General features: G+C 29.3%; 1 protein-coding gene across 1 annotated transcript in view; it reads left to right on the top strand.

The window, feature by feature from the left end:
- The window catches only part of AcCoAS (acetyl coenzyme A synthase), a 120138-nt gene that overhangs the window by 98811 nt on the left and 9326 nt on the right, over positions 1-12001 (top strand). The window contains exons 5-10 of the mRNA XM_075373982.1: positions 536-651; positions 1813-2005; positions 4639-4772; positions 7307-7496; positions 9053-9242; positions 11279-11524. Coding sequence (XP_075230097.1) covers positions 536-651; positions 1813-2005; positions 4639-4772; positions 7307-7496; positions 9053-9242; positions 11279-11524 — 1069 coding nt within the window. The remainder of the gene's footprint in view (positions 1-535; positions 652-1812; positions 2006-4638; positions 4773-7306; positions 7497-9052; positions 9243-11278; positions 11525-12001) is intronic.

Here is a 12001-nt window from a genome sequence, read left to right as displayed (position 1 = left end):
ATTCATTTGTCATATGTATGCAACTGCACACACATCTCACTCTAATTAGCTAAGATTGAAAGTTAATGACTACTATTTAGCACACCAGTTGGAAATTTATTGCTAATATCATACACATAATGCTAATAAGTATATTTTTAATATTCAAGTATTGATTACTGAAAAAGATAAATTGTTAATATTTGCTTTTATTTCTTAATTTTAATTAGCAGTCACAACTATTTAAACATGTAAATCTCTTTATTGAACACACAGTATAGCATTAGAAGAAAAAACTATAAAGAAACTGATTTGTTGAAACATGGCTTATATTATTTATTGCTAATACACATTTTTTTCTGGATTAAAGTTATTCTTTGGGTAGATGTAGTGAATTTGTACGTAATGAAGCTTACTCTTCTATCTTGGTTCTATTTATGCTTCTCCTGACAGATTTATTGTAATACTTTTAATCAACTACTGAATATATTTTTAAAGATTTTACTGCATCAATTTTTAAACTTAATTAAAAGAAAGTATTTCCCACTTATTACAGATTCCAATGACTGACGATAGAGATTTCTGGTGGGATGATGAAATGGAAGATGCATCAAGTTCTTGTTATCCAGTTTGGGTTGGAGCTGAAGATCCATTGTTTATGTTATACACAAGGTACTTAAGCATATATATATTCCTTGCCAATAAGTCATCATTTGAACTATTTTTCAGATTAATTATAAGTACATTATCTCTGAATTATTCTTTATCAATATTAATTAAATTCATATTTTCATATTTCCTGCAATTTAAGTAAAATGGTTTTCCATGATATTATATATCAGTCATCTCCTCTGTGTTAGGCTTACAATGAATCAGTATTAGTAGCCCAGAGATCAGAGTTTTGGCCAAAAGATATCGATTCTAAATGGTTTGTTCAAATACAATTAATTTCAAAACTGCACTAGGTTAGTATAATATTCATACTTCAGTACAGAGTTCTTAGTGTATAATTAATATTTCTAACAAAATAAGAATAATAGTGTAAGAAGCCTTAATTTTTAAGAGTGTATAACATTTTTCTAGGCTGTATTGGCTATTCATCTTTCTGGCCGTAGGATGAGTAGATTGTAAAAAGAACCCACTGTTTGAGTACAGACATTGAACAAGTCATACATGTTCTCAAGCACACTTGAATACTTGACAAGTGCAAGTACTTTTGCCTCAGGTTGAAGTGGAAACCATGGAGTATCACCGTGGTTTGCATCTACCAACTAGCATCCTTTACACGTCCATTATATTAAGTCACAATTTAATTCGCCATTTTATGATATATTACAGAAAATAAATCAAATTCAAGATAAGTTATTAATTACTTTTTACTTTCAGCCGATTGGTACGTAAAATAAATATTATCCAAAGCAGAACTTTCTCATCTTAAAAGTAAATACCATATACTTTTAAGGTGTAACCAACAATACTCTTTATTGGTCTTAATTATACTGATTTATTATTTGTGATTTAAAACTGTTTGTTAATAAATATTCAAACATCTAAGTTAATGTGTAACTTATTCCTGAATAAATTAACAATTTTATTCTAATGTAGTAAGTATAAAAATGATTCTACTTTATGTACATAGCTCTTTGGTTTTGTTCATTGCTTTACCTCATTGCTCTTGCCTATTAGATCACATGAGTTCACACTTTTTCTTTTTTTATTATTAACAAAGGCCATTTAAGAAACATTACTTTCCAAAAACTACAGCTGCAAGAGTTTTCATTAAGTTTATTTACAGTTTTCATCATTACTTATAATTTTTGTTTTATTTTGCAGTGGCTCAACAGGCAAACCAAAGGGAGTTCTTCATACAACTGGTGGTTATTTGTTGTACGCAGCAACTACATTTAAATATGTTTTTGATTATCACCCAGGTGATATTTACTGGTGCACTGCTGATGTTGGCTGGATTACAGGACATAGTTATGTTGTTTATGGACCTTTAGCTAATGGAGCTACATCTGTTATTGTATGTATTATTCTTTTCAATTAATAAAGCATCTTCTGTAATCATAATCATTACTTTAAAATATTTTTAATTAAATATCTCTCTCTCTCTCTCTCTCTCTCTCTCTCTCTCTCTCTCTCTCTCTCTCTCTCTCTCTCTGTGCGTGTGTGTGTGTGTGTGTGTGTGTGTGTGTGTGTGTGTGTGTGTGTGTGTGTGTGTGTGTGTGTATGTGTGTATGTGTGCTCATGCACAAACACACACCCGAATGAAAAAATGTTGTTGTCATTAGGAGATAAAATACAGATTCTACTAGCTAGTGAAACTGTATTATTAATTAAATAATTTTATTTAAAATCTAAGTATTAAAACGATTTTAGATTAATTTCCTGAGAGTCCACACCAGCTAAATTTGGGATATACCCATACATAATGCAGATTTCACTTCAAAATGTCAACGCTTGTGCTTTCTCAGAAACATGTTTCTCGAGAAGAAATTAATTAGATTCCAATCTTGAACTCTAATCAGGATTACAGCACAAATAGTAGATTTGTGCTTAGTATTTCAAAACTTTTGAAAAATTGATGTCTGACAGATTAGCCTTGCATTAATACTGAATGAAAGCCATGTCTTATTTCATAAAAATGTAAATTAGTTAAATGGTTATTATGATTACTACAAAAGTATTTAAATATCTGGTACAACCTTCTTGATTTAAGTCTGTAGGCAGCTGCATCCCTTGTAAATGCAGTTAGTACGTCTAGCTTGTAATATATCTCGAGCCCCAGACCAGCATGTATTATTAATTAGATCCTAACTAGTGCGTGGATACTGGCAAACAGTATCAAACTGTGTGGAGGCTGCTAGCACTAAAATGAAACAAGTCTGAGTAAGTCTTAAGCTATCTATCTACTATACATGAAGATAAATCCCAACCTTTTGCACTATTCTGTCATAAAAGAATGAAAAAAAAATATTATACATGCTTACTTCAAATTCTCTCTCTTAATCCTGAGTTTAGTACGTTTAGTAAATAATTTTGTAATTAAAACTCATTATCACCTTTCATTGATATGGACTGATTCTTATTTTTAATAAATAACTCACTACTACAGCAGAACTACATTAATCAAAGCTGAAAAGACTGATAAAAAATTTGAACTATTAAGTTTGGATATTTTTTTCAAGTAAATATTTAAATATAATTCAAAAGAAATAAGTTGAGGCAGTTAATTCATTTAATTTGCAAATATATAAGCTGTAAATAAAAAGTAATTTAGAATAATTAATTTCATTAAAACTAGCACCACTTTGCTTAGATGCTGTACAATAGTATAATTTATTTTTTAAGGATATTATGTTTTGGTTACATTTTATAGCTTTTATTACAAAAGTTCCTTCTTATTTTATTTTTCCCTGTAGTGATGAATGTATCTAAAAGTTAATGTTTTGTACTGCCCTTGCACCAACTTAGGTGAAGACATGATGAATGTAAAAAATGTTCAAAACCAAAACATAGCTCATTAGGCTGGTCTAATAATAAACTTGTTATCATTAATTACTTGTTTAAAAACTGATTTTTGAAGTCGAAGGTTCTGAGGTTCAAATCATATTAGAAGTTAGTTACTGTGTAGCTGGTATAGCCGAATGGATTAAGGAGACAGAAGTTATTTACTTTTATACAGATTTTAATACTAGACACTGGATACCGGTGTACTTTGGTAGATGGGGTTCAATTAACCACACATCTCAGAAATGGTAGACCTGAGTCTGTACAAGACTCGGGCCATATGTCATACACATCATCTTCAGATCATTGGGCCATGTGGGAGGGGGTTGCTTGATCTTCACTAGTTGAAAGACTGCAACGCACACTTCAGCAAAAAATAAATAATAATAAAAAGCTTGAAATAGATAACAGTGACATGTACACACAGTATCACAATAAATCACAGAAAAGAAGAAATAAAAAAGCTTCATTGATTTTATTCTCAGTCACATTTGCTTAAGAATATGTAGAAAAAGCCTTTATAAATGATTTGAAGAAATTGTCCTTCATTAGATAATTAAACATTTATTAGATTAGAGAGGAGTTGCCTTATTTAGTGAAGTTGGTTAAATACATTTCACGATTAAAATTTTCTAATTTCTACATGAATTTCCCCTGGGTTATAGATATTTTTAGGCAGTTTGCAACTGTAAACAATAGAAAACAAATCCTTAGAGAAATCAGTTCAAGATTAGGAGTTTTCTGGAAAAGAAATTCATTGAAGCATATTTCATGAAACATATTGCAGTACATAAATTATGATAATCCTGGCAAAAGGTTTCACTTTATATTGGTAATATAAAGTGTGAATGATTGGGAGTTCTTTGTATTGCATTTAATGCAAATTGTAAGGAACCAATTGGAAGCTTTGAATTAATGAAGAATTGGGTCAAGAAAGTTTCTTCTGTAGTAATATCAGTTTATTAGTTTAAAAATATTCTTTATATCATTACACTGTTTTTAAATAATCAAACAAAATTTATTAAGATGAGACCCATTTCCTTGCTGAGTTGTTTAAAAGAAAATTAATTAAATCATATTCATTACAGATTGGGTACTATGATAAAGATAAATTTAAACTTTTATTTTTTTTATACTTTGTTGCAGTTTGAAGGAACTCCATTTTACCCAAAGAATGACAGATTCTGGTCAATTGTTGCAAAGTACAAGGTTAACCAGTTTTACACAGCACCAACTGCAATAAGATCTCTAATGAAATTCGGAGACGAACCTGTAAAAAAGTATGTTATAAAAAATCTTTTAATTTTTTTTTACCATTTTAAAAATACATCATCTTTGTGAAAAAAATCGTAGTGTGGATTAATTGAAGTTAAATCTCAAGCGATACTACGTAACAGAAAAATATGATATTTAACAATGAAAAATAAACTGAAAAGATTTATTTTACACTTATAAAATTTTTCCTATCTCGAGATTGTGATGGAAGAGAGCTTTATTTATGTTCAGTAATCTAAGTAAAATTGATATCTTGGATAAACTAATTGATTCAGTTCAGTATATTTAATTATATATACGATGTAATTATATATTAAATCTTATCAAGATCATGTGTTAGTCTGGTCCCCCCGCTACAAAAGGAATACTCAGAATGGATCAAAGGAAGCTGTGGTTGCATCATTATCAAAGCTGCATCACAAAATAAAAAATTAATAGAAAGAAGCAGAAGTAGATAATAGTTTGTACTGACACACAAAAATAATAATTATATGACAATTTGATGGAAATAACCATTTTTAAAAGTGCTAATTGAAAAATATTTGAATGTATATCAAGTAAATACATAAAAAACCAGTATAATGTGGTGTCTGCAAAAAAAAAATGTTTAATTTAGGTTTTTTTAAAATTATCAAGTTCTTTTAGATGGTTAAATAATCTTTTTTTTTAAAGACAATAGAAACATAATAAGGACCTTCTCATAGATGATATATTATGATGTGTAACATGAAAACAGTTCTATCAAGAACAATTATTAATGCAGTATGAGATCTTGTATTATTTCATTTTGAAATATTGGTTTACAAGGAAACAAATGTTTATTTTCAGAAACATTTGGAAGTAAACCTTTACTTTCAAATGAAGGAAAGCTTAGTACTGTAAAGATCTGGAAGCACATTTCAAGCATTTTAGTAAGTTAGTCGTATGAAATTTATTATTTTATAAAAGTTCAAATCATATTTATCATTAGAATCATACTATTCTATTATCCATATATAATACATTATACCTTTCCATCAATGAATTTAAAAACAAAGTCACCAGTAAGCTACATTGCCAAAGTGCTAAATAATTAGCTCTGAAAGCATCTTCTAGAAGAACATTTTCCATATAATTTGGGAACACTTTTATGCAGTGAAAATTAATGTTAAATTATGACTACAATTAAAAAATTTAATTTTTAAAATTTGTCAGAAAATGTATTTTAGAAAGAAATTTATTTGATTATCACTACTGTACATTTTATTTTAAGGTGAAAATTATCAAAATTTTATTTAAAGTAAAGAAGCTTAACATAAACCAAAAACTTACTTAGGCACGAATAAATTTTTTATAACTCCAATCTTAAAATGTATAATAATCATTTTTCTAACTAATCAGTTAAAAATTGTCTGTACTGCTAGGATGACCTTTACCGATTACTTTTTTAATTATGATTTAAGTCATAAATTTGTGTTTCTTTCTAAGTAAGTTTTCACTTCCATTCTTTATGGTAAATCTATTAATATGATGGATCCCATACAGTTGTACTAGCAGTGGCATTACAACCGAATTAATTAACAATCTTGTTTAATAAGAGTATTCCCTGACAATTTTTATAGCATACCCATTTTTTTATTGCAGCCTGTAAGCATATGAAAGAATGCTTTGCTTAGAAAAGAGTAAAAATGTTTCATACTTATGTCTGCTGTCAGTATCTTGTATTGGAATATTGAAAAACCTTTTGTGAGTAGTTACAAACAAAAAGTTATTTTTTTAAACAATTTTTTTTATCTATTCTTTTCTTTGCACTTGTATAGCTCAGGTATGATTACTTATTTTATTTTAACAGAATAGTGATAAGTTAAGCAAATTATTTTTTTTTTATCCAAAGCGTTGCTAAACTGTATGTAGATTGTTAAATTAAAATACTTTTTGCATACATATAGTTTACCCAGTTTTATTATTTGTTTGTATTCAACAAATTTATGGTTGAAATTTTATTTTAATTTTTTATTGACTTTTACTTAGAGCATACTTAAACAGAAGTTGTTAGCAAATAAAAAAAAAAAAATTTAACACAATAAATGTTTAAACTGCCGACAATTACATTATCAAGCAAGAACATTACACGCTAGCAAAACACATAATGATAGGTGGAACAAGAACAGTAGCTGACCCAGTTCCAATGGCAATCTTCTAAAGAAGGAGAAATAAATAAGAAAAGAGGAAGGGTACTCAGAGGATCAGGGTAGTTTATGATTTCTGTACATTATATTTTGTCTTGTTAAGAATTTAGGGTATATGACATTTTTTACAGGGAAAACTCCTATAAAACGAAGGACAATTGTGTTTCAGTATCTTTGAAATCAAAAAGTTAAACTTAGCTTATTAAAATTTTGTTACAAATCCTTATAAACATCAAATTACACATGTTTCTTGGTAATATTACTAAGGTATGTTTTCTTTACTGATTTTTACTGTTAAAGTATAACGCACGAAAATACAAATTTCAGATTAGGGCAGATTTACATGAAATATTTTAATTTTTTTCCTACAGACATGACTTGACTACTTTACGAGTTTTGGGTACAGTTGGTGAACCTATTAATCCAGAAGCATGGCTATGGTATTATAAACAAATCGGTGGAGACAGATGTTCAATAGTAGACACTTTTTGGCAAACAGAAACTGGTGGTCATGTTCTGACTCCACTTCCTGGTGCAACACCAATGAAACCAGGTTCTGCTGTAAGTATAATGTGTAGTATATAGCTTAAAATCTTATCTAGATGAGTTTGCATATAGTACGTTCATAGCATATAGTTGCTGACTCTCTTATGAAATCTTCATATAACTACTTTCTAATCAAAAATATTATCAGCTGTAAGAAAACTCAAAATTGTGCTTTTTGTCCCTTCTTATTCTTGAATAATATGCATATATTTAGTATTTGAACAAACAGAAGCATAAGCAAACGTTAACTCTCTTCCACCTGTTCTAAAAAATATAGAACTGTACATTTTAAATTCCATTCTGACTAATTATCAGTATTCTTCTTTGTCTATAATCATTTTGTGTTATTTTAAATACTATAAGTTATGATTGATTCCATTATAAATTATTTTGATAATTTCTTTTCCTGTTTGGGGTTTCTTGTGCAATGTTTGAGGTTTCCATATTTATTCAATACTTTATTGATCAGTTTGACTAACTCTATAAAGTAGGACTAACCTTAAGAATTATCTTGGTGAAGGAAGCGCTCACAAAGTTGACAGCTACTTGAAAGGATACGGCAATCACAAGGAATACAAAGTTGAGACTGCTTCAGGTACTAGTTCTCCCAGTAGTCATATATGGCATTTGCTTAATATATATATATATATATATTTAAGCTGTATATTAAGCTATTTTTAATAATCTATAAAAATTTTCTTTGATCATTCTATTGTATGAAGAGCTTTTTTATTTACATTTATAAGATAAAATTTAAGATTCTGGAAACCCTATGAACTATTTTACAGTTTTCTTTGTCAATAAAATACTTGTCTGTTAAAATCTTTATCAACTTGGCTCTGTGCATGCAGAATGATCAAATGTAAACTAATACTAGCAATCAAACAGTCATTAATTTCATCCATCAGTTAACAAATATAGGCTTTTTGTTCTTGTATAATTGTTTTTGTAAACTCATATGTTGATTTTTATAATTACTTATCAGAGGATTATTTTATAATAAATATTTTGTTATACGTATTACAATTTTTAATCATATTGCAGAATAAGAGACCACTTTTTTTTAAAATCAGCCATATGTTTAATTATTTAAGTCAAGTAGTTTTTTTTATTTGTTTTTACTACATTAATTACTATTTTTCATTAATGGTCTCCATTTTTAATTCAGGTTTCAGTTCAAATCTCAGTTAAACATGGCATTTTTCATTTACAAAAAATTTGTACGCTTATTTTTCTCTAGTATGTTGAGTCTGGAAAAGTGCTGGTTGTAAAAAATTCTTTAAATCCCTCTGACACCCTCCCCAGAAAATCTTGACATTAAAAGAAAAAAAAAATTATTTCATTACTGTTACTGTTTCTTTAATTTATCACGTAGTTTTGTCTTACTGAATTATAATTAAGATATAAGTTAATGAACCTAGCAGTTTTAAGTAATGAAAGTTTATAGTGAACCTGCCCTGTTAGTCATAAATGCATTTCTATCTTACTTCTGAGATTTAACCAGACAAAAATGTATTATTTTTTTTAAATCTAAGGAATTTAAAATGTGATTTTCTGTTGTAAATTTTCAGACATTCCCATTCTTTGGTGTTTTACCAGAACTTCTGGATGAAAACGGTAAAGTTATAGAAGGTGAAGGTGAAGGATATTTAGTATTTAGAAGGCCATGGCCTGGAATGATGAGAACACTCTTTGGTAATCATGAACGTTTTGAACAAACTTATTTCTCAAAATTTGATGGCTTCTATTGCACTGGTGATGGTAAGTAGGTTTTTACTAGACATTAGTTTTTTTTTAAATCACTGATGTAGTGTATGTAGCATAATATTTCTTTTTATTAATTAGAATATTATGACACTGATATTTACAAAGATAAAGTTGCCAGTTTTACAAAAATCAGTTGTTACAAACTATCTGGGACATGATTAAAAATCCATTATTTAAATGAGAAAAAACATGAAACACAGGTCACATTAAAATAAAATGCCACAATTAAAATTAAAACAAATTATATGTATGCTAAAATTCCACAAATACACTCTCACATTTATTTTAAAGCAGCAATGTCATATTACTAGGGAATGTTTACAAATTAACCAGAGCCAGTTTGGTACCAGTCAGCATTTATTTTTTACTAACCCACGTGTACCCTGTCAAAATTTTTCTAAAATTTGTCTTTAATTCTTATTGCAATCTAGATGCAATTTCTAATCTCAACAACTTATTTATATTATTGTTTGACTTTTTTTTTGGCACTGTTGAACAGTAAAATTAAGACTGTTATGTATTTATTAATGTCAGATAACCATCAATTTCTAAATATTCAAATGTTCAAATATATATATATATATCTACTAGCCGACCCACCTAGCTAAAACCTGGACCTTCAGGGCTCAGGTCAGTCCAGGCAAATCCCAGAACCAGAGCTCAGGGGCCTTCAAGGCCTGCAGGGGCCAAGGGGCCTACCCCATGGCCACAGAGCTTGCTTTGCTTACAATTTTCAATTTGCCAGTCTCCCTGAAAAATTTCTCCAGTCCCCCAGGGGGATTGACACCTGCGGAGCTTGATTCAGTTGCCATTCCCATCTACCCAGGGGGCTCCACCCTCTGGACCCCCGCATTATATGGTTGTGAGAATAATACTGATAAATAATAATTATAGTATTCAGGCTTTACAGAAACCTGAAAAAGAAACTAAATTACAAAAGATAGAATAATAGTAACTAAGATAACTAAAGTAAACACACCTTTGACAACAAAAAATTTGTCACTATTTCTTTGCCATGGAGACAGAAATTTAATAATCAATATCTTTACTTCACAACTTCACCCTCCGTAAGGGCAAAGAAATAATGAATATTTTTAATGTCTTAACTTTCAAGGGAGTAAGGGCCTCAGTCAATGGCTTAAAATCTTCCATGGGATAACACAAATGTTTCCTGTAAATTTGAAAGTAATAGGTAAGTTGGTTCTCACGTGATGCAATAACAAACAAACAAACTTTATATATTTATATACGTTTCCAAATAACCGTGATCTGTTAGATTGAGAGTGTACATGATGCTTGCAAAGTTTACCTTCAACTTACTAACAAATATCCTGTTTGAATTTTGAAAAAATCCTTGTTTGTAGAGATATTGTAAGAGTATTACACCTCCCAAAACAGCACCCCATGGACACCCATTTGTTACTGGTTGATGGTGATGATTGGTTCTAGCCTCTTATGAGATCTTCACATCACCTTACCACTCTAGCCCCATACAGTCCCTATGGGAAGCACATTATTGTTAAACAGGATTTTTTTTAAATTTATTTAATATTATTTTATTTTATTTAATGTAAATTTAATTCTATTACTTTTGTAATATTATTCATTCGATTGATTCAAATCATTCAGTTCAAACCCAGCTCACACAGTGATAGAGGCTCACAGTTCACAGTTCATTAAAATTTGTGCTTCAACTGGCAAATTTACACTGCTACATATAATTTTTTTTTGAGATTTTTCAAGATGAAATATATCTAAAAACCTTCTCACTTATGCCAAGAAATATGTATAAAAATTTTGATTGATTGAGTAGTTTTTTGTTTATCCCAAAAAAACAAAAGCCCTCTTCCTTTTTATATAATAGTATAGACAATCCTAATGTGTATGGTGCAATCTGTTCAACTAGTGAACTATAAGCACTTGGTGTTTTGATGGACATATGTAATTTTATATTTTACCTGTACTTGAACGGGTTATTTTATTTAGTAAAAGAAATAATTACATGTACTGATATTTGTTCTATATTCCAGGTGCTCGTAGAGATGAAGATGGTTATTTGTGGGTGACTGGCCGTGTTGATGATATGTTGAATGTATCTGGACACTTAATGAGCACTTCTGAAGTTGAATCTGTTCTCAGTGAACATTCATCTGTTTCTGAAGCAGCAGTCGTTCCAAGGCCTCATCCAGTTAAGGGTGAATGCCTGTATTGTTTTATTACTCCAAACCAAGGCATGACATTTAATGACAAACTTGTAGCTGAATTAAAATTGAGAGGTAGGTTTATAAAAATCAATTTTTTTTTGGGCATACATTACATTGATTTTTTCCATAAAATAATCAGAGAAAATCGTAACTAGTTTTTAAAAAAACTATTTTTGTAGAGGAAACACATGTTAAGATTCAAACGCTTTTTTTTGTAATTCTACATTACTTTTTTATATGACCTTCAGACATAGGGTGTTTACATACAGAAGTATCTGTATTGGGTGCTACTTAAAGGGCAACTGAAAATTTGAAAAAGTTTTTTGTTAATTATTCTAAAATTAATAGCCTTAAAGAAGAAAGTTATCTTTGGTGAGTGAAAAAGCTTCCTGTTGAAGAAATAAGCAAGGGAAACAACATATCTAATCATTCATTTTTGAGGATCATAAAAATTTCTATTGGAGTTTTTGAGAAGCTGAAATAAATAATTATTTGCATGAGCATTAATACTGATTCATTATCTTTAGAACCTAAATCCTACACATGCAC

This window comes from Lycorma delicatula, chromosome 8 (assembly GCF_047948215.1).
Source record: "Lycorma delicatula isolate Av1 chromosome 8, ASM4794821v1, whole genome shotgun sequence".
NCBI lineage: Eukaryota > Metazoa > Arthropoda > Insecta > Hemiptera > Fulgoridae > Lycorma > Lycorma delicatula.
This window is presented reverse-complemented; position numbering and strand designations above follow the sequence as displayed.